At 38.3% G+C, this 20,191-nt stretch overlaps 1 protein-coding gene across 2 annotated transcripts in view; it reads right to left on the bottom strand.

Annotated features, from left to right (window-relative positions):
* SCP2 (sterol carrier protein 2) overlaps positions 1-20,191 on the bottom strand; it is a 102,241-nt gene that overhangs the window by 19,040 nt on the left and 63,010 nt on the right. For both annotated transcript variants that reach the window (XM_053655528.1, XM_053655529.1), the window contains exon 12: positions 11,264-11,417. In XM_053655528.1, the coding sequence (XP_053511503.1) occupies positions 11,264-11,417 (154 nt within the window). The remainder of the gene's footprint in view (positions 1-11,263; positions 11,418-20,191) is intronic.

Below are 20,191 nucleotides of genomic sequence, written 5' to 3'. Positions count from 1 at the left end.
AAGTGGGGGGACAGTGGCATGAAATGAAATGGGAGAACCAGGCAGGACCAGATCACACACACCAAAGCAGGAAATCTGGGAAGCCACTGAAATGATTCAACAGGGAAGTGAAACAGTTAGATCTGTGATTATTCTTACAACAGTCTGCAGAACGAATCGGGGAGGCAGGTACAAGAACAGAGGTGGGCAGACAGGAGGCTGCTAGGGTAGTCCGAGTAAGAAGTGATGGGGTCTGGACTACAGGGGAGGCCAGCGGAGATGGTGAAGAGAAGGAAAGGGATTCAAAATAAGTTTCGGAGATAGAATCCAGACAGAATGAGGGAGATTTAAGTGGGCGGGGAAAGGACAAGGATGATTCAGGAATAGTAGTGCCATTTATTGATAAAAGGAATGCAGTGGGAGTAGAGAGGCTCAAGTTCCATTTTAGGCACATTAAGTATGAGAAGCTTCTGAGACGACTAGGCAGCTGGATATGGGGAGTCTGGAGCTCAGAGGAGAGGTCTATGCTGGAGATAAAATTGAGATAATCATCAGCTTAATGAAGGTATTTAAATCCATGGGAACTGATAAGCTCTCCGTGAAAGAAAAATAAGAGAACCAGGGCCCGGGACAACACCCCGTGGAACTGCATTACTTAGAGGTCTAGGAGAGAAGGGGAAGCTGCAGCCAGTGATGCAAGAGGAAACCGGTAGAGCATGCTGAGGGAGCAGAAGGAATCTGGAGGGAGGAGTGAACTATGGCAAGTACCTGCTGGATTTGGCAACATGGAGAGGACAGATGACTTTGACAAAAGCAATTTTAAGGGAGTGGTGGAAGGTAGAAGTCAGATTACAGTGAATTATTTAGGAGAACCGTGAAATGGAGCGGCCTTTGGAGAAGAGTTTAGTATCAAGAAAAGTTTGGTTTTGTTTTAAGATCGACACATTGACCATGTTTGCCTGATGCTGGTAATGAACCACGGGAAAGGAGACACAAGGAGAGAAGTCTTGAGAAGGTGACAAGGAATGAGATTCAGTGGCCCATGATAGGAAGAGGATGAGACTTAGGGAAGGAGGGTCAGAAAGGTATGGTTCTAGATGGGGTTATAGGTCTTGAGATAGAGGATGAGGGAGTTTGGGTCCAATGGCTTCCGATTTTTCAGCAAAGTAATCAGCTAAGAATGAGGATGAAAGGGTGGATACAGGAAGTCTAAGTTCAAAGTGAGCCTACCAGCGGAATCATGTTAGTATTATGAACAGTAGGAATGGAACCTAAGCTCCTGCCATGTTGAAATACGAGTTCTCTGAGCATGCTTCACGCTTCCATGCCTTTGCCCGTGCTACTTCTCACGTGTGGAATACTTCTGCCTGAGTAAGCTCCATTTCATCCTCAAGACTCAGGCCGAGCAACTGCTTTTCTGTGAAACACTGCTAGATGTCAGCTTCTCAAATGCAGATACCACATCTTTTAAATTTTTTATTTATTTATTTGTTTGTTTGCTTTTAGAGAGGAGGAGGAAGGGGGAAAGAAAGGAAAAGAAACATCAATGTGTGGTTGCCACTTGAACACCCCCTACTGGAGACCCGGCCCACAACCCAGGCATGTGCTGTGACTGGGAATCAAACTAATGACTCTTTGGTTTGCTGTTCGGCACTCAATCCACTGAGCCGCACCAGCCAGGGCACCACATCTTTTTTTTTTTTTTTTTTTTAATTCTTTATATCCTCAGTTCTCCACACACACTAAGTATATTCAGTAAACAGTGAATAAACGGAACAGAAATTACTCTGAATTCTCCCTTACCTAAGTCCTAATTTTCTCCTGTTCCACTTCAAGCAGAATTATCTATAGTCACCATCTTCTATCACAAGCCTGAATGAGCAACATGAAATCGAGTCCTCCACTGGACAATTTCACTTCATTAATTCAGCTCTTCAGTTTTTCCTCCTCACCATGCCCTGCTGTAAGCTTGTCATTTCCTGACTGTACATGACAAAATAATAACTGATACTAGTAACACTTTTCAGGGTACAAAGTATCTTGATTCTTTGTGGGGCGGAATCCAGACAAGTTCCCACAGGCCACAGGTATCTCTTCATCTTGCTTGTTTTGAAAAGCTCATCTAGCTAATGATCAACCAACTTTATATCCAGATTAGGAAAAAAGTAAGTATATATCTGACAATTTATTTGATATGCACCCTGCTCTAGGGAAACTGAGTAAAGTAACTTAAGCAAACTCAGAAAAGAGATTACTCATATTACAGAAGAATGTTCCTTGTGATTTCATCATTTACAAAGTTCTTTTAGCAAAAACTAAATTCTGACCTTTTTTTTAACTTGGTTTATATACTAGTCTCCTGAAATAAATACAGTACATAAAATACTGGAAGGGACGTTAAAGATTAATTATTTGGTTTATGAATTCTCTCTATGCTTCCTGAAAATTTTCATTCTCAGGCCTAGAATAAAGGCACTGTTTCAACAATGTCAAAGATCAAGCACAGAGTAGCCAAGAAAACAGGAGCGTTCAACTCGTATGAGGTTAGGATCTTGATCACTACCAGTTAAAACTCTCTTTAGATAAGTTGTTTTAACTCTGATCATGAATCTCCTCATCTGTAAACAAGGTATAAGGCCTACCATTTGGGGCTTTATATGAATTAAATAAAGAAGTACATGTGAAGCACCTACCAAGGTCCTGGCACACACTAGGCCCACAAAAAGTGATTGTTAAAAGAAGCATTACAACTGAAGGATAAAAAGGCAAATAACCCAATTTTAAAATGGCCAAAAGATCTGAACAGGTATTTCTCCAAAGATAATATAAATGGCCAGTAAGCACATAAAAAAAGATGCTCAACATCAGTAGCCATTAGGAGAATGCAAATTAGAACCACAATGAGATAGAAACAAAAATAAGAAATAGCAAGTGTTAGTGAGGATGTGCAGATATTAGAATCCTCATAATAAAATATTATTCAGCTTTGCCCTGGCTGGGCAGCTCAGTTGGTTAGTGTGTCATCCCTACATGCCGAGGTTGTGGATTCCATCCCTGGTGAGGGGACATATAAGAATCAACCAATGAACACATAAATGAGTAGAACAACAAACCCATGTTCCCCTCTCTCTCTAAAACCAATAAATAAAAAATTTTAAATAAAATATTTTTTAAAATATTAAAAAGGAATGCTTTAAAAAGGAATGAAGTACAGGTGTACCACATTTCACTGAATTTTGCTTCATTGCACTCCACAGATAACTGCGCTGTTTTTTCTTTTTTTTTTTACTAATTGAAGGTGTGTGGCAGCAAGTCTGTCAGCACCACCTTCCCAACAGCATGTGCTCACGTCATGCTTCTATGTCACTTTTTAGTAATTCTCACAGTATTTCAAACTAAGTATTTTTTAGCAGAAAAGTGTTTTTTAATTAAGATATGTATTTTAGATATGATGCTATTGCACACTTAATACACTACAGAAGAGTATTTTTAGTTAGGGGATGTCCATTTTTATTTTTAGACATAATGCTATTATTGCACACTTATTATACTACAGTATAGTGTAAACATAATTTTTATACACACTGGGAAACCAAAACATTCTGTGCTTGCTTATTGTGATACTCATTTTGCTGTGGGGGGTCTCCAACTAACCCAGCAATACCCCTGAGGTATGCCCGTATTACATTCATTCCTATAACATGAGTGATCTTTAAATACATTACACTAAATAAAAGCATCCGTCACAAAAGACCACATATTATATGATTTAATTTATATGAAATGTCCAGAATAGGCAAATCCATAGAGACAGAAAGTAGCTTACTGGTTGCCAGGGCCTGCAAGGACAGGGGCTGGGGAGTGGCTGCTAGTGGGTCCCCGGGGTTCTCCTGGGGTGATGAAAATGTTCTAAAATTGATTGTGGCAATGATTGTGCAACTCTGTGATATACTAAAAACCACTGAATGTATACTTAGAATGGATGGATTGTGTGGTATATAACTATGTCTCAATAAAGATGTTTAAAAACTTTTCTAAGTGGTTGCTATTATTCTTAGTGTTTAGGAAGTATATAGAATCCTACATTGTAATCACATCTCAATCTCTAAATCCCACATTTTACCAATAATCAGTGTGTTCTAAGTAGAGACTATTGTCCAATGTGCACAAGGTTCAGGGAGTAAGGTTCATTTGCAGTCAGCAACTGCCCTTGACCTTAGAGAAGGCACAAGGGCCAATCACAAATAGAAATCCTGCGGAAAGAGCCAAAGAGTGGGCTTCAAGGAGTTAGGTATGTTCTCCAGTCCAAACGAAAAATAAATAGTCATTTTCTCCAAACCCCTAGGTGATATTTATAATTTAATACTAAAACAATCTTCAACCATTTGATCCATGACAAAAACTAGAGAAATAGAAAGGAAAATGCACGGGGAGATCAGAAATCAACATTTAATTGAGCAACTACAATGTGTGGCTGGTTTTTTTAGAACTGATTTAGAGAAAGAAAGGAAAAGGGAGAGAGAAAGAAACATCAGCCTGCTGTCCCACTCATTTAGGCATTCACTGATTGATTCTTGCGTGTGCCCTGACCAGGGATTGAATTCACAACCCCAGCGTATTGGGATGACACTCTGTCCAACTGAGCTACCTGGCCAGGGCCTCGCAGGTATTCTTTTTATGTGTTTTCTAGTCCCTGAAGTAAATATTTTCACTCTTTTCTAACTGAGGAAAAGATTAAGTTAACATGCCCAAAGCAGGTAGTGTAAAGGAAAGTTGATAGGTTGCTCTTTTCACTGATCAACACTGCCTTTCTGATCATTCCAGTCTATAAAAAATTTAAAAAGATAATGCAGATGGTGACATTTAAGTAGTTTTATAATTTCTTCATTCTAACTGTTAACTAACCGGTGGCTACATTACTATGGAAACAGATAAAAATCACATATGATTTTTACATGTGGCCCTTAAATATCTCTTTAAAAATGAAATTCAGTTGTATATGTGTGTCCACTGTGTCCTCTGAGAAGGCCTACAAGTAATCAAAACAAGTACTCAGTCAGCAGCTACACTGTGGTTTTGAACTACCTCCCTCCACTAAAAGGAACCGGGCATCCTTGGAGAAATGGCGGATGCTGGGGCTGCGGCACAGAAAGTACAGGATGAGCCTGGAATATGCTCTTGAGCTAAAAAGTAAGTACTAAAAGGGATCGTTAGACGATGTGAGTCAGCTAAAAGGGAATCCCACTGGCCAAAGCGGGGACATTTCAAGGATCAAATGCAATAGCAGTAAATTATAATCTACTGAATAAAAAATAATTCATGAATTTATATTGATATGTTTATCAATAGAAAAATAAATATAGATAGAAATAAACGTTCAAATGGTAGAGAACTGAAACTCTTCCTTACAGTAAAATGCCACTTAATGTAAGGAATGATGACACAAGGAAAAATTCCTCAGGAGAGGCTAAAATGAACAGGCCAGGGGTAAATGTTTGAGGAGGAATAAGGATATTTATATGTCTCAAACATCTCAACAAATTTCCTTAAAAACTAAAAAAAATCAGTAACTTTTCAGAGAAAAATATGATAGACACCACCTTAACCAAGTATCAAAATTAAAAAATCACCAATATGGCCCTAGCTGGTGTGGCTCAGTGAATTGAGCAATGTCCTGCGAATCACAGGGTCGCTGGTTCGATTCCCAGTCAGGGCACATGCCTGGGTTGTGGGACAGGTCCCCAATAGGGTGCGCATGAGAGATAACCACACATTGATATTTCTCTTCCACTCTTTCCTTCCCTTACCCCCTCTCTAAAAATAAGTAAATAAAATATTTTTTAAAAGAAAAGAAATGTAAAGAAAGGCTGAGGGATTGTTTGAATTAAAGGAAACGAAAGAGACAAGACAGATACATGCACTCAGAATCCTGGAATGGGTTCTGGACAAGGAGGATAAAAAGAAAGATTATGGTATCTTTTACAAAGGTGTTATTGGGACAGCTGGCAAACGAACTGTAAGTTCTTTGGATTAGGTAATAATATTGTATAAATGTTAAATTTCCTGATTTTGTTAACTTTGGTTGAGTTTTAGAACATCCTTGTTTTCAGAAATGTGCACTGAAATATTTACGGACAAAGGAGTGCAATGTCTCCAACTTTCAGGTATCTCAGAAAAACATGCACACGTCTACAAATGCATGTAGAGAAAAAATGGTAAAGCAAACGGGGCAAAATACACACAACTGGTGAATCTGAACACAAGACACACAGGAGTTTCTTGTGTTATTCTTGTAATTTTCCCTGTGTGAATTTATGTCAAAAAAAGGGTTCTAGTTAAAATAGAAACTTAGAAAATGAAAATGCCAATCCCCTACAGTCCCACCATTTCCACCCACTCCCTATATCCATTTTTTCATACTGCTCTTTAGAGTCCTTGTTCGTGAGCACACATGCAGGCGTAACCACTACGCGGAGACAAATTTTACTTCCCATGTTAACGTATATCACTTAGGCTTTTTTATCTGTTGAGTTAAACTTTCGAGATAATTAGTTTCCATTAAAAAAAAAAGAGCAATCCAGTATGCGTCAACCGAGGTATATACAAACTCTGGTACAGCCATACAATGGAATACCACTCAACAATAAAAAGAAACTATTTACTGACACACACAAAAACACAGATGAATCTCAAGTGTAATACGTTAAGTGAAAGAAAGGCTTTTTGATTCTATTCACACGATATTTTGGAAAGGGGAAACTATTTGAGTAGAAAGCAGATCAGTTGTTGCCAGAGGCTGGGGTGCAGGGAGAAAGGTGGCTACTAAGGTGAACGGGGAATTAGGGGGTTTAATGAAACTGTTCTGTATCTTGACTACGGTGGTAGAGATATGACTATATATGTTTGTCAAACTGTGCACTAAAAACGGTGACTTCTACTGTATATAAATTATACCTAATTAAAAAATGGAAAAAACAAAACAAAGTTGGATTTTAAAAATGAGTTTCTGCCCTAGCTGGCTCAGTGGACTGAATGTCAGCCTGTGAACCAAAAGGTCACCGGTTCAGTTCCCAGTCAGGGCATGTGCCTGGGTTGCTAGCCAGGTCCCTAGCTGGGGGCAGCCAATTGGTGTGTCTCTCACACATGGATGTTTCTCCCTTTCTTTCTCCCCCCTTCTCATCTCTCTAAAAATAAATAAATAAAATCTTTAAAAAACTTTCATTTCACAGATTACAGAATGTAAATCTATCCTCTATATCATAAAAGCTTCCATTTATATAAAACAAATAGGATGTTATAATACAAAGTCAATATCCATAGTCAAAATCAGTGTAAATTAAAGAGGAATTTAATTGTAATTAAGTGCAACTGGTCATGGTTCTCAGACATGACCTCTCCACTGCATTTGCACAGGTCCTGTTCCAGCATCAAATGTTTTTTTACCCATAGTACAACAGCCTTCTAAGGATCTCTGGCCTCTGCTCTCTCTACCATTCAACTCAGAATAATGCCAGACAGATCTACCTAAAGCAATATATAATCACATGATCTCTTGCTAAAACTTATATTCTGTAGGATAAGTTCCAAACTCCTAACTACAGCATTTGAATCATTTCGAAATCATCATCCAACCTGTGGTTACCCACACAGGACGCACTGACCTTCTACCCAAATATATACAAGAGTTACTGTCTACCCACACAGCACAGCTACTCACTAAACCTCCTTTCCTTTTCATATCTATTTTCAAATCTCTGTACAGGCCTGAAATGCCCTTCCTTTCTCCTTCTGCTGGGCAATACTACTCATCCAGATTCAAATTTACATTCCTCAACATAACTTCTTCCTTTGGGCTTCTACAGCATTTTGAAAAAAAAGTACAAGTATGTTTGCCTTCCCCACGTACACAGAGGACCATAATTGGAGGTCCTAAGCATACAGCAGTTGCTTCATCAAAATTAGCTAAATGAGTCCTGGCTGGTGTGGCTCAGTGGATTGAGCAATGTCCTGAGAACCAGAGGGCTGCTGGTTCAATTCCCAGTCAGGGCACATGCCTGGGTTGTGGGCTAGATCTCCAATAAGGGGTGCATGAAAGGCAACCACACACTGACGTTTCTCTCCTTCTCTTTCTCTCTCCCTTCCACTCTAAAAATAAATAAATAAAATCTTTAAAATATATATATTTTAAAAGTTAGCTAAACAAGGAACTAAGCAAATCAAACCATGTACAATGGGTACCTTAAAATTATTCTGTTTACTTCCGCCAAGATGGAGGCATAGGTGGAAACACTTTGCTTCCTCACACAACAAAATCTAAAAACAACAAAGTTTTAACAACAATAAACGCAACCAAATCACAGAAAATCGAACAATAAGAAGTCCGAAAACAATGAACCGCTCAGCTAAACCGGTGAGAGGGGCGAAGCCAGCAGCAAAGCGGGTCAGGCAAAAACAATCCCCCAACCTGGGGCGGCGCACAAGCAGCTGAGAGCATGGATCCCAGGTGTGGGGTAGCTACGGGAAGGCACAGCGTGGCTGGATGTCTGAGGTCGGGAATTAGCACACAGATAAACCAGTGAAGAGAGGAGCATTGAGACAGACCACAGGGCGGCAGACTCACACAACAGCACTCAGATAAACAGGTGGGGCAAACGGTGAGGTGGACCCGGATAGCGGATAGCGGAAGGGACCGCCATTGCTCCCTCTCTGACCACGCCCACACATACAGCGTCACAAACCAGCGACCTGGGTAGCCTCGCCCTGGTGAACATCTAAGGCACCTCTTCTCATACGTAACTGGCTCGAACAGATCAAAACATGGCTCAAGAACAACCCAGAGCCCCAGAGCCAATAAATCTAAGCAATGAAGAAATAGCCAAAATTTCAGATGCACAGTTCAAAACACTGGTGATAAGGATGCTCACAGAACTGATTGATTTTAGTCACAAATTAGAGGAACATATGAAGGCTAAACTAATTGAAATGAATGGAAATGCACAGGAAACCAATAGTAATGGAAAAGGAAACTAGGACTCAAATCAAGGGAGCAGACCAGAAGGAAGGAAAAAAATGACCAAACAGAAAACAGCTACTCCAGCCAGGGCAATATTTTTAAATATTTCAAACCAATTTTTGTCATTAGTTTATAATCTGGGTTTTTTTTTTTTGTACTTCTGCCTTCCCAGAAATAGCAACCTTGGTTACTGTGAACAATTCTATATCTCGATTATTTTGTTGCCTGAAAAATAAAAGAACTATGAGAATTCTATGTTTAAAATATAATTTATTGCCCAATATTCATTACCTTCTGTTTTAAGCTAATTAAACAGCTCACTAATATTCTGACTCTGGTAGCTCTTTATACTTTGACTTTCACTGAGGGTTTTCAACTCCAAAAATGAACTGGATGGAATTCCAAAGGACAGTGAAGAACCATTGAATCAGACTTAAGGGGAAACTTAAAATTCAACCTCTTAATGCCTTTTTATCTGATTTAATTCAATAAACATTTAGCCACTATGAGAAAGATTCTCAAAAGGGTAGGAGAAGTCAGTCACAGTCTTAAACCTTAAAGATCTCATGTAACAAAAGGGATTAAAAAACAAACAGATATACTTCAACTAACCCAAACATGGATAGGGACTCAAGAGGTAGAGTGCTGTGGATATTTAAAGGGACATGGTACCAGTACTGGGCCTTAGAAGAAAGAATTTTCACAACAGAAATGGTATTCCAGGCAGAGAAAGACAAGTACAAGGACAGACAGAATACACTCAAGAACTTGCAAAACATTAGAATAATGAAGTGTGTTGCGTATCCTTGTGGAACCAAAGTATGAAGAAATAATCCCAAAGAATTTCAGGAAAATAAAAAGGAGCCAATTAGTGTTGAAAGCTACAGGAGGATTAACGAGAAATAAATATGAAAAATAAAGACAAGGATGTGTCACCATTTCATTATCAGATCACTAGTGGCCTTACCTGACCTTAGTGATGAGATCAGAAACTATTGTAAGATATTTCAGCATGGAAAAACAAAGGGGGAAAAATAGAAAAGACTCATCATGAAAAAGAATAATTAAGACAAGAGAAAAACAGACTTCTTTAGAATACAAAAGACCTGAACATGTTTGCTCAAAGAGAGAAAAGGAGTCAATGGATAGGCAAAGGTGGAAAGATTCAAAAGGGAGAGGGTATAGTTTTTGCAACGAAATTACAGAAAGTTGTTGGAAAGAAAAGCATGCAAAGAGGAAAGCTGGGCCTTGGAAAGGAAGAGGGACATTTTCCTCTAGAAACGGGGAGTAGCTGTCAGAGAGCAGAGAAAATTAGGAGGAAATCTTGAAAGGCTTGGGTAAAAAGGTGCTGAGAGGAACACAGGCATTTAACAAGGACAAGAAGAAAACCAGCAAGAGACAAATAAAACAATTCTAGCAGCAGTGAGAGCTCAGTTGAGAAATAAACTTGGCAGAGGTCCAAACAACATCCTAAGCCTGGGGCGCTATGGGGAGAAAGCAAATTATGGGAAAGGAAACCAAAAAGGACTCTCCCGAATGAAAGAGTACCCTGCCGGCTCTGGCTTTCTCCTGCAGCAACACTCTTTTTTTGACTGTGCTGCTCCTTTTTGAATGAAATTGATGGGGGACTCAAATGTTGAAAAAAATTTGATCCAGGTAATAACCAATAAGCATAGTAATCCATACATGTAAAAAGCTAACTGTTTCAGGAACTTAAGGTGTGACCCACCCTGACTCCAGGAGACCAGAAGCAGTTGTACCTCTGTGCCTCAGGAGGACCACAAGCAATTCTAGATGGTATCTGGGCCAGTGCTCCAGAGTGAGACTACCCGGCCCAGGACACAGAGGAAAGAATGCTGTAGCTTTTATCTGATTAATTTTTCCCCTGGATTCTAAACCCTTTACCTGCACTTTTCTTCTTATAAAAGAGGTCGGTTTAAAATGGAATTTAAGATGGTCTGTTAGTGTACAAACCTGCCGTCTTCTCAGGTCGCCGACTATCTGAATAAAGCTCCCAAAGATTCAATCCGTGTCTGGTGGGTGACAGCCGGCACTAATGCCGGCTTTCCCGGCTTCAAAATTTTCCTCAGGCTAGTTAAATTTAAAAATAATAGCCAGGTTTAAAGTTTTCAAGCTATGCTATTAGCAATGTGATGAGATACTTTAATGAGTACTAAGACAATCAAATTCGGACTTTTTACATGTAAAACGTCATCAGCTGTGAAAAGTAGTAAGGATTCACTGTCAGACAAAACCCAGAATGGCACTTACCTGGCAGCTTCGGGAAAACCCATCCTGTAGATTGTGACAACTACAGCTCCTCCAAGGCCTAAATTGTGCTGCAGAGCAACCTTTGCACCAGGAACTTGTCTTCTTCCGGCTTCCCCTCGCAGCTGCCAGCAGAGCTCCGCGCACTGAGCCAGCCCTAACAAATCGAACACAGAGCAGGCAGAGCCGGTTGCTTTAGAAAACCTGCACCAACAGCTAGCTTTGTTAAACCAGACAAGAGCTACCTGATGTTCAGTTGTGACTTTTAATTAAAGCACCTAGTTAAACTGAGACAACGTTTGCTTAAATAACTTCTCTTAAAAGCACTTATGGCTGTGCGCCTAGTTTTCTTCTCTTAAGTAATCTCTGTATTTAGACAATATGCAGGCTTAAGAAATTCTTCGCACTCTTTAAATTTATCCAACCTGTCGTTTTCTGGCCAGTTTGAACACTATAAATCACTATAAAGAGAAAACACTGGCCTAAGTAAAATGGCATAAAATAATTTAACTAATTTTACCATTTTTATGTATCAAAAGAAAATCTAGGATTTGGGAGTTCATGTTCCCTAAAAAAATGTATCTGATATGGGGAATTTTCCTATTATTTTCCCCGGATAGTTCACAACAAGAATGAACTGTTTTCCAAACCTATACATAGCTATTCACAAGAAGAGCTCTGGATTCGCAAGAACAGTTTTTGTCCCCTGGAAAACAAAATCAAAGATTCTTAGAGCTGAGAAGAACTTAATCGTGTAAGCGCTGAGAAACTGGAAGATTAAGTACTTTGTGAATGGGCACACCGAAAGCTAATTCCAGAGATGAGATTAGAACCCAGGTCTCCCGATTTACATTTGCTTATCTTTCTATCAGGCCAGCTATTGGAGGACAGCTGAGATAGGGGTGTCCCATCAGGATAGACCGGTCTCCTCCTGGAGGCAGAGCTCCACAGGTCTGCTGACAAAGTCGGTTCTTCCACCCACACCGCCATCACAACTTCCTGAGTATCTGGGACAGTGTCCTATACGCCCCAACTTCAAGGAATTTAAATACCACTTCTCATTTCCAAAAAGTGTCTGTATATTACAGAATATATATATGAAACAATTTCAAAATAGGGAACTCCACACTCTGTAATAGTTTTTTAAATTGTGAAACATTTTGAGTATTAATTAGGAAGATCAAAGTGAATGACTTTACTAGTAAATCCAAACTTTGGGGCAATCGGTTTTACTAGAAATCTGCCAAATAAAAAGTTTAAACAGCCAATAAATATGTAAGACAAAAAAGTATCCGAACTTGTCTTATGACACGCCAATGGGGAAATACTGCCAGCTTTCTTCGCAAAAGAATATACATGGTTCACAAACATTTGAGAAAATATTCAGCTTCACCCTGATCAAATCAAACAGAACAATACCATTTTAGCCAATCAAACTGGTAAGGATGTTCAACATTGAGACCAATCATTCTGGGGAGCCTATGGCAAGTCAGCCACCCCCGTAAAGTATGAATGAAAGTTCAAATCAGTACAACCTTTTTGGAAAGCGATGTACCAAATTACTAAGAGCCTTTAAAATGCCTTGAAAATCATTATATGGATATATAATGGTATATATCAACTGTAGGGGTTCAGAACAGGCCTCCCCCAAATGTGCTACTCTGGCATGTGAATGATTTTAGGCTGAAGGCAATCGAAACCCTAGAGGCTCATGAAAAACTTTACCACTCCCTTCAAGAATTTTTTAAAGATCTTAGAAACACCAATGTGTGGTTGCCTCTTGCATGCCCCCTTCTTGGAGACCTGGCCCACATCCCAGGAATATACTGATTGGGAATCAAACTGGCAACTTTTTGGTTAGTAGGCCCACATTCAGTCTACTGAGCTATACCAGCCATGTCCCTTAAAGAATTTAAATTAGGGGCCTTGCCCATAATAAGAGTTATCTCCGGAAATAACTTTTCTTGAGCTGTTGGCAGGTCAAACTATTGTACTGATTATTGAACACCTGCTCTTCTTACCGTCCTCAGTGACCTTCCTGCCCTTTGAAGCCCCAGGCACCTTACACCTTCCTTATCTCAGAGTGTCACACATACCTTATTTTCCCCTTTCTGTCTTTGACCCTCTCATTTATGTAGAGTGTGGCTCTCTCATGTATGTGGGATTCCATGCATATGTATGTAATTAAATTTGGTCATTTTCTCTTGTTAATCTGTCTCATGTAGATTTAATTATTAGACCAGAGGAAAGAATCTTGAAGGTGGAGGGAGATTCTTCCTCCCCAACACAATCATAGGCAAAGTTCAACAAAACTATCTGTTCATCAAAACACTGTCACATTGTTATACCAGTGACAAATTAGATGATCTGGAAGTGAAATAACTAGGATATGGTTATATAAGTTATGCTGTATGACAAATTACTATGTTCCTATTTAAAATGATCTTTACAAAGTTTAACAGTTTAGAAAAATGCTTACAATATCTTAGTAAAAAATGCAATGAACCAATTAGATAGCTATCTCTCCATCCAACCAACAAATATTTATTAAATACTTATTTTGTGCCAGTCACTGCACAAGGCTCAGACGATCCAGCAACAAACAAGATTGGCATGGTTTTTGCCCTTATGATAATCTAGTGATATAAAAATGCAGGCTTTTACAACATGGTCTGATAACACTACCAGAGGCATTAGAACAGGTGCTATGAGCACACGGAGGGAGAATATCCTGCATATGTTGGTAGATCAGGGAATGAGTACAATATGACTGGACATCTAAACTGAGACACCATGACTAAAGAGGAGCTAGCTAGGCAAAACAAAAGAAAGAATGCTTCGTGAAGAGATATGAGTATGTGCAAGGAAGGCACATGGCCTGCTTAAGGAGTAGAACGTTAAGTGAGACTAAGGAGTGCTCAAGACGGCTAATACAAAGAGTGAGAGGCAGGTGACTGGGAGGGAGGGGGGAGAGAGAGGGAGACAGGGATGGGGGACAGGGTGGCAGGCAGAGAAGGGGAGAGGGAAGGAGGCAGAGAGGGAGAAAGGAAAAGAATATGCATAAATACTAGAAACATTTATAGATTTTGCAGTAATTTCAATTTCACCATACAACTGACATTGTAGAAGATGTGGAGCACTGTGATAAATCTCTATTTATGATCTGCCTAATTCATATATGGCAAACAAAGAATAGAGGGAAAAAGTAAACATCCACATTATCAACTCATTCCTTGTAATTTATTTGCTTCTGACACAAGATGGCTGTGAGAAAATATACTGACTGAGCTTTCTGCTTATTTACCTTCAGAATAAACCAGTGATTCTTGTACTTCTACACTCGATCTTAGCCAAAAGGCCAAGAGGCAACTGTGTATTTCTAAAACCTAGATCTGTGAAGGATGAAAGTCAAAAGTTGGCCTCAGAAATCCACTTGCCAAGAAAGCACGTAATAAAAGCATAAATTATTTGAGCATATTTTAAAAAATTTTCCTCCCCTAGATAACTTCTGGCACTAACCCACAATTTTCCTGTGCTTGGAAAAAAATAAAGTAGCAAACATGAATATGTTTATAAACTGTGGATGGGCACAGGAATAGGCATCCTGTCGAAGCAGTATATTCAAACAGTAATGCCCTTCTTACAGTCTCTTCTAAAGGGAAAAAGACATTTTTAACCTGATTATTCATTTTACTACCATCTTGCTGCAAAAAATGTTCTAACAAGATAGTGAAGAGCCCTAGTAGGGGTACCTACATGGGTAAATACACAGGCTTTTTTTCTTATTATTTAAATCTCTTTAAAAGATAAATTTCTAAACAAGAAAAAAAATTTATTACGGGGTTTACAACATACAGGGTGTGACAAAAATAGCCTTTCAGTTGTTCATACAGAAAATAAAACAATAATTAATAAATAATACAAGAATAAACTCTATGTTTCACATACTCACGACTGTAAGCCTACTTCTGCCCCATCCTGTATGTAAGAGAAAAATTCACAACTGTAATATAAGGCCTGGACAGGAGATAAAAATATATGACTGTAAGGTTCTTTCTCTATTAGTGAAGTGGTATAATATCATCTGAAGATAGACTATATACAAATGTAGAAAAACAGTCATAAAATAAGTCCAAAAGGTGACTGGAAACAGGAAATAAACAGCTGGGACAAGAAAACACATATAGCAAGACAGATTTAAACTTAACCATATTAATAATCACATGAAATGTAAATGGTCTAATATTCCAATTAAAGGCAGAGATTATCAGAGTGGAGAGAAAAAAAAGCAAGACCCAAGTAAATGCTGCCAATGCACTTTTACAACTATAAAGTCACAAATCGTAAAAAAGTAAAAGGATGGAAGAAGACATACCATGTTAATAACACTAGCGAACATCTGAAAGCTGCAGTGGCAATATTAAATCAGTCAAAGAGTATTTCAGAGCAAAGACTTACCAGAAAAAAGAAGGCCATTTCATAACAGTAAAGGGGAAAACATAAAACTGTCTTTATTACAGATGATTTGTTTATCTATATAGAACCTGGATGGAATTTTTAAAGCTACTAGAATTGAGTTTAACAAAGATATGAGATGAATATTTAAATTTTTATTGTATTCCTACATACTAGTAATGGAAAATGGAAATGGAAAAAACACCATTTACAATAGCATCACAACTATGAGACACTTAAGGATAAATCGGACCAAAGAAGTGCAATACCTGTACTGCAAAAACTATAATATATTCCTAAGAAAAGTTAAAGACCACCTAAATAAACGAAGTTACATATTGTGTCCATGGGTCAGAAGATTCACTATTGTTCGGGTATGAATTCTCCCAAACATATAAATCTATCTATTCAAAATAATTCCAACAAAAATCCCAGGAAGATTTTTGGTAGAAATCAACAAGCTGACTCTAAAATTTCCAAGGAAAGGCAAAGGAACTAGAATGGTCAAACAACTCTGAAAAAGGAAAATTGGAGGGAAAAGAGAAAGTGGGAGGGCTAAGGCCACCTAATTTCAATAACTGTTATAAAACTATAATAATCAGGACAGTATGGTTCTCATGGAAAGACATTCAACTATATTAACAGAAGAGAGAGTCGGGAAATGATGCCCACATACTTGTGAACCACTGATTTTTGACAAAGACAACGAGTGGAGAAAGTATAGCTTTTCAGCCAATGGGGCTATAACTAGAAATCCATATGAAAATGCATGTGGATTTGGATCCAGACTTTGTGCAATATGCAAAAATTAACTCAAAATGGATCACAGATCTAAATGTAAAACTTTCACATATAAACCATCAGAAGAAAACACAGAAAAAGATCTTTGTGACCCTGAGTTAGACAAAGCATTCTTAGATACAATACTAAAAGTAAATCCATAAAAGAACAAACTGATAAATGGGGACTTCACAAAAAAAAACAACAACCCTATTTTTCAAAATACACTACTAAGAGAATGAAAAGAAAAGTCACAGACTTGGAGAAAATCTTTGCAAAGCATATATCTGATACAGAACTTGTATACAGAATATATGAAGAACTCTCAAAACTCAACAACAAAAAAACAATTTTGCCCCCAAAATGGGCAAAAGATTTGAATAAGCACATGAAAATATGCTCCACATCATTAGTCATCAGGAGAATGCACATTAAAACCACAAGCAGATGCCATTATACACTGATTAGAATGGTTAACATGAAATAGGCTGACCATGCCCTGGCCAGGCAGCTCAGTTTGTGAGTGTCATTCCAATACGCCAAGGTTTCGGGTTCAGTCTCCGGTCAGGACACATTTACAAATCAACCAATGAATGCATAAATAAGTGGAACAACACATTTTCTCTCTCCTTCTCTCTCTCTCTCCCTATTCCTCCCTTTTTCCTCTCTCCCCCTTCCTCTCTCTAAAGTCAGTAAATAAAAAATAATTTAATTAAAGACTGACCATACCAAGTGTTGATGAGGATGTGGAGGAACTAGAACTCTCGCTTTACTGATGGGAATGGTATGACTATTTTGGAAATCAGTTTGACAGCTTCTAAAACATACATCTAGCATATCATCTCGTCATTCCACTCCTAGGTTTATTCTCAAGAGAAAGCATAATACATATTCATACAAAGATTTGTACATGAATATTCACAGCAGCTTTATTTGTAATAGCCAAAAGCTGGAAACAACCCAAGTATCCATCAACAACAAATCATAGTACATCCATATAATAGAATATTACCCAGCAATAAAAGAGAATGAACTACTGATGTATGCAATAACATGGATGAATCTTATGCAAACAACAAAAAAAAGAGTACACACTTTAAGATACCATTTATATAAAACTCTAGAAAATGCAAGTTAATCTATAGTGACAAAAAAGCAGATCAGTGACTGCTCTAGGATGAGGGGTAGGAAGGATTACAAAAAAGTGTATGTGAGGAAACTTTTGGGGTCAATGAACATGCTCACTATCTTGACTACGGTGATGGTTTCATAGGTGTACATGCATATCAAAACTTACTATACTGTACATGTTAAGTATTGGAAATATGTTAATTTTAGCTCAGTAAAGTTGTTAAAATAATAAAATAAAATATGGCCTATAGAGGCACATCATCCTTCTCTCTATCTCTTTGACTTGACAAGACAATAAAAGCCAGGTCACGCTCCTAGCTAACTTGACCTGGCAATAGGTATTAAGAGTAAATACTCTCTCTTGGGCTGCATTTCTCCTGGCACTGGGGGATGTTCACTAGAGCCTAATGATAAAACTTACCTCCCCTTACATCATAGTGGTAAAAATGTAAATTCTAGGCAAAAGGAATGAGGATGGGTGGCCTGTAGGACAGATACAATGAGAGGTGAATAGATGCTTTGGTAAACAGCTATCAGACCTTACAGGCTTACTGACTTTTTGGAGTAAATATTGGAGTTAGGTCTCGCTGCTGTCCACTGGTCTACGAGATTATTGTTGCTGTTGTTTTAGGTATCTCTTGTAGAGCAGGAGAGAGCCTTTCCCTTTTTCTTCCCTTCATAGTTCTGGTTTGCACTTTGTGTAAGGCAGTTATATTCTCCCTTGCATTATAATCATTTGTGTTATTATGATATCTGCCTCTGGCACGTTTTCTGAAGGCAATGCTGATCTGGTTTATCATAGCCCTGGTTCCCAAATCTGGCTGTACAGAAGAAGCTCTTGGCAAAACATTAAAAATACGTAAGTTGTTAGGATCAAACAGACCTAGAAATCAGAATTTCTAAGAGCATTCTCAAGGACAGAAATGTACATATTTAAAAGCTACAGGAAATTATTATTCAGTCCATTAGTAAACCCCACATTTGAGAATGAGTTACCTACAGCACCTAATGATAAAGTGGACTTTCAGGGACTACAGAATGGAAGGTTAGGGCCTGAAACTAAGTTGAAGCCATGCTGGAAAGTACTAAATAACAGGCTGAATTGGAACAATACAACTTCGAACTTCAAAGGGACAATCCCTTATGAGGACAATCTCAAAGGCACTTTCATGCCCTTTCGGTAGACATTAACATGCATTTTTAAAAATCAGAGATAGCGAAGAACATGCTAAATTCGAACCTGACATTCATTTTAAACAAGTGTTCAGTAAGTGTTAAGCAGTATGTATGAAAACCTGCAATAAAATATAATGATATTATTTGGATACTAATTTGATTTTTGTCATATGACCATTGCAAAGTAAAACCAAAAACAAAAACAAACTTAGGTTCAATGTGACCTTTCTAATTGCAAAATCTAAAAGGACTTCATATTTTTAAACTGACAGTGAACAAAAGAATATTCACTTAAAATGCTTAAATCTCTTTTCTATTATGGGTACTGCTATAGCAGCTAGAAACTTTTTTTCATGCAGAGCTGAGCAACTTAAAATCAGAAACTAGTATCACAGAGCTTTCACTTTAAAGTTAATTCTCCAATACTGGATTCCCACCAAAGTAACAATACGTTGCAGTTAAACTAACGCCATTTATAGAAGAGAACTCTACACCCTTACTACCCGTCTCAACTCGGCATGCTGTGGAAGCACTCACTTGATTTTCTCAAGATCCGATTGCTGTTTGTTGTCCGAGTAACCAGAGGAAAATATTTAAACTACTCAGCGCTGTCATTCTGAAATATTTTCCAGAAGTCTGAATTCTTTCTTGGGCTACAGCTAATGGGTCAAATGCATTTGAAATATATCCAAATCACAATATGTAGTGAATAAACATTTACTCTTTAATAATTCCTCATCCTTATTCAGACTACCAATCAAATCATCCAGATTTATAAGTTTTTCCCCTAAAATGTTAAGCTAACACTAAACGCTATCACTTAAAGACTGATAATAAGAGGAAATTTTCACCAACAGTGTAGACTCACATAAATATTGCAAAGGGTTTTCAAAAGTAAGAGTCTCTCTTTAAGTATTTAAAAAACGTATAACTGCTATTTTTCTGGGGTGTTTTAGGTTAGCTTTTTAGTGCCCCAGTGGGAAAAAAAAACTGGATAATCTGCCAAGATTGGCAAACTTATTTACACTTGATAAAAATAAAATCCAGTGATGCCCTGGCCAGTGTAGCTCAGTTGGTTGGACATCATCCTGCAAACCAAAAGGTCACCAGTTCAATTCCCAGGCAGGGCACATGCTTGGGTTGCAGGTTCAGGCCCCAGTCAGGGCACGTATGGAAGGCAACCGACTGATGTTTCTCTCTCACATCAGTGTTTCTCTCCTTCTCTTTCTCCCTCCTTTTCTCTCTCTCTCTCTAAAAATAAATAAATAATAAATTAAATTAAATCTAATGTTGACAAGATTGTAGAAAAAGAAGCACTCTGATACTCTGTTGCTCGGAATATACATTGGTATGCCCTCTTTTGAGGAAAATTTGGCAATAGCCACCAAT

Source organism: Artibeus jamaicensis, unplaced genomic scaffold (assembly GCF_021234435.1).
Source record: "Artibeus jamaicensis isolate MK-2021 breed Jamaican fruit bat unplaced genomic scaffold, CSHL_Jam_final scaffold_1019, whole genome shotgun sequence".
Classification (NCBI taxonomy): Eukaryota; Metazoa; Chordata; class Mammalia; order Chiroptera; family Phyllostomidae; genus Artibeus; species Artibeus jamaicensis.
Note: the sequence above shows the minus strand (reverse complement) of the source record. Positions and strands in the feature narration are given on the sequence as shown.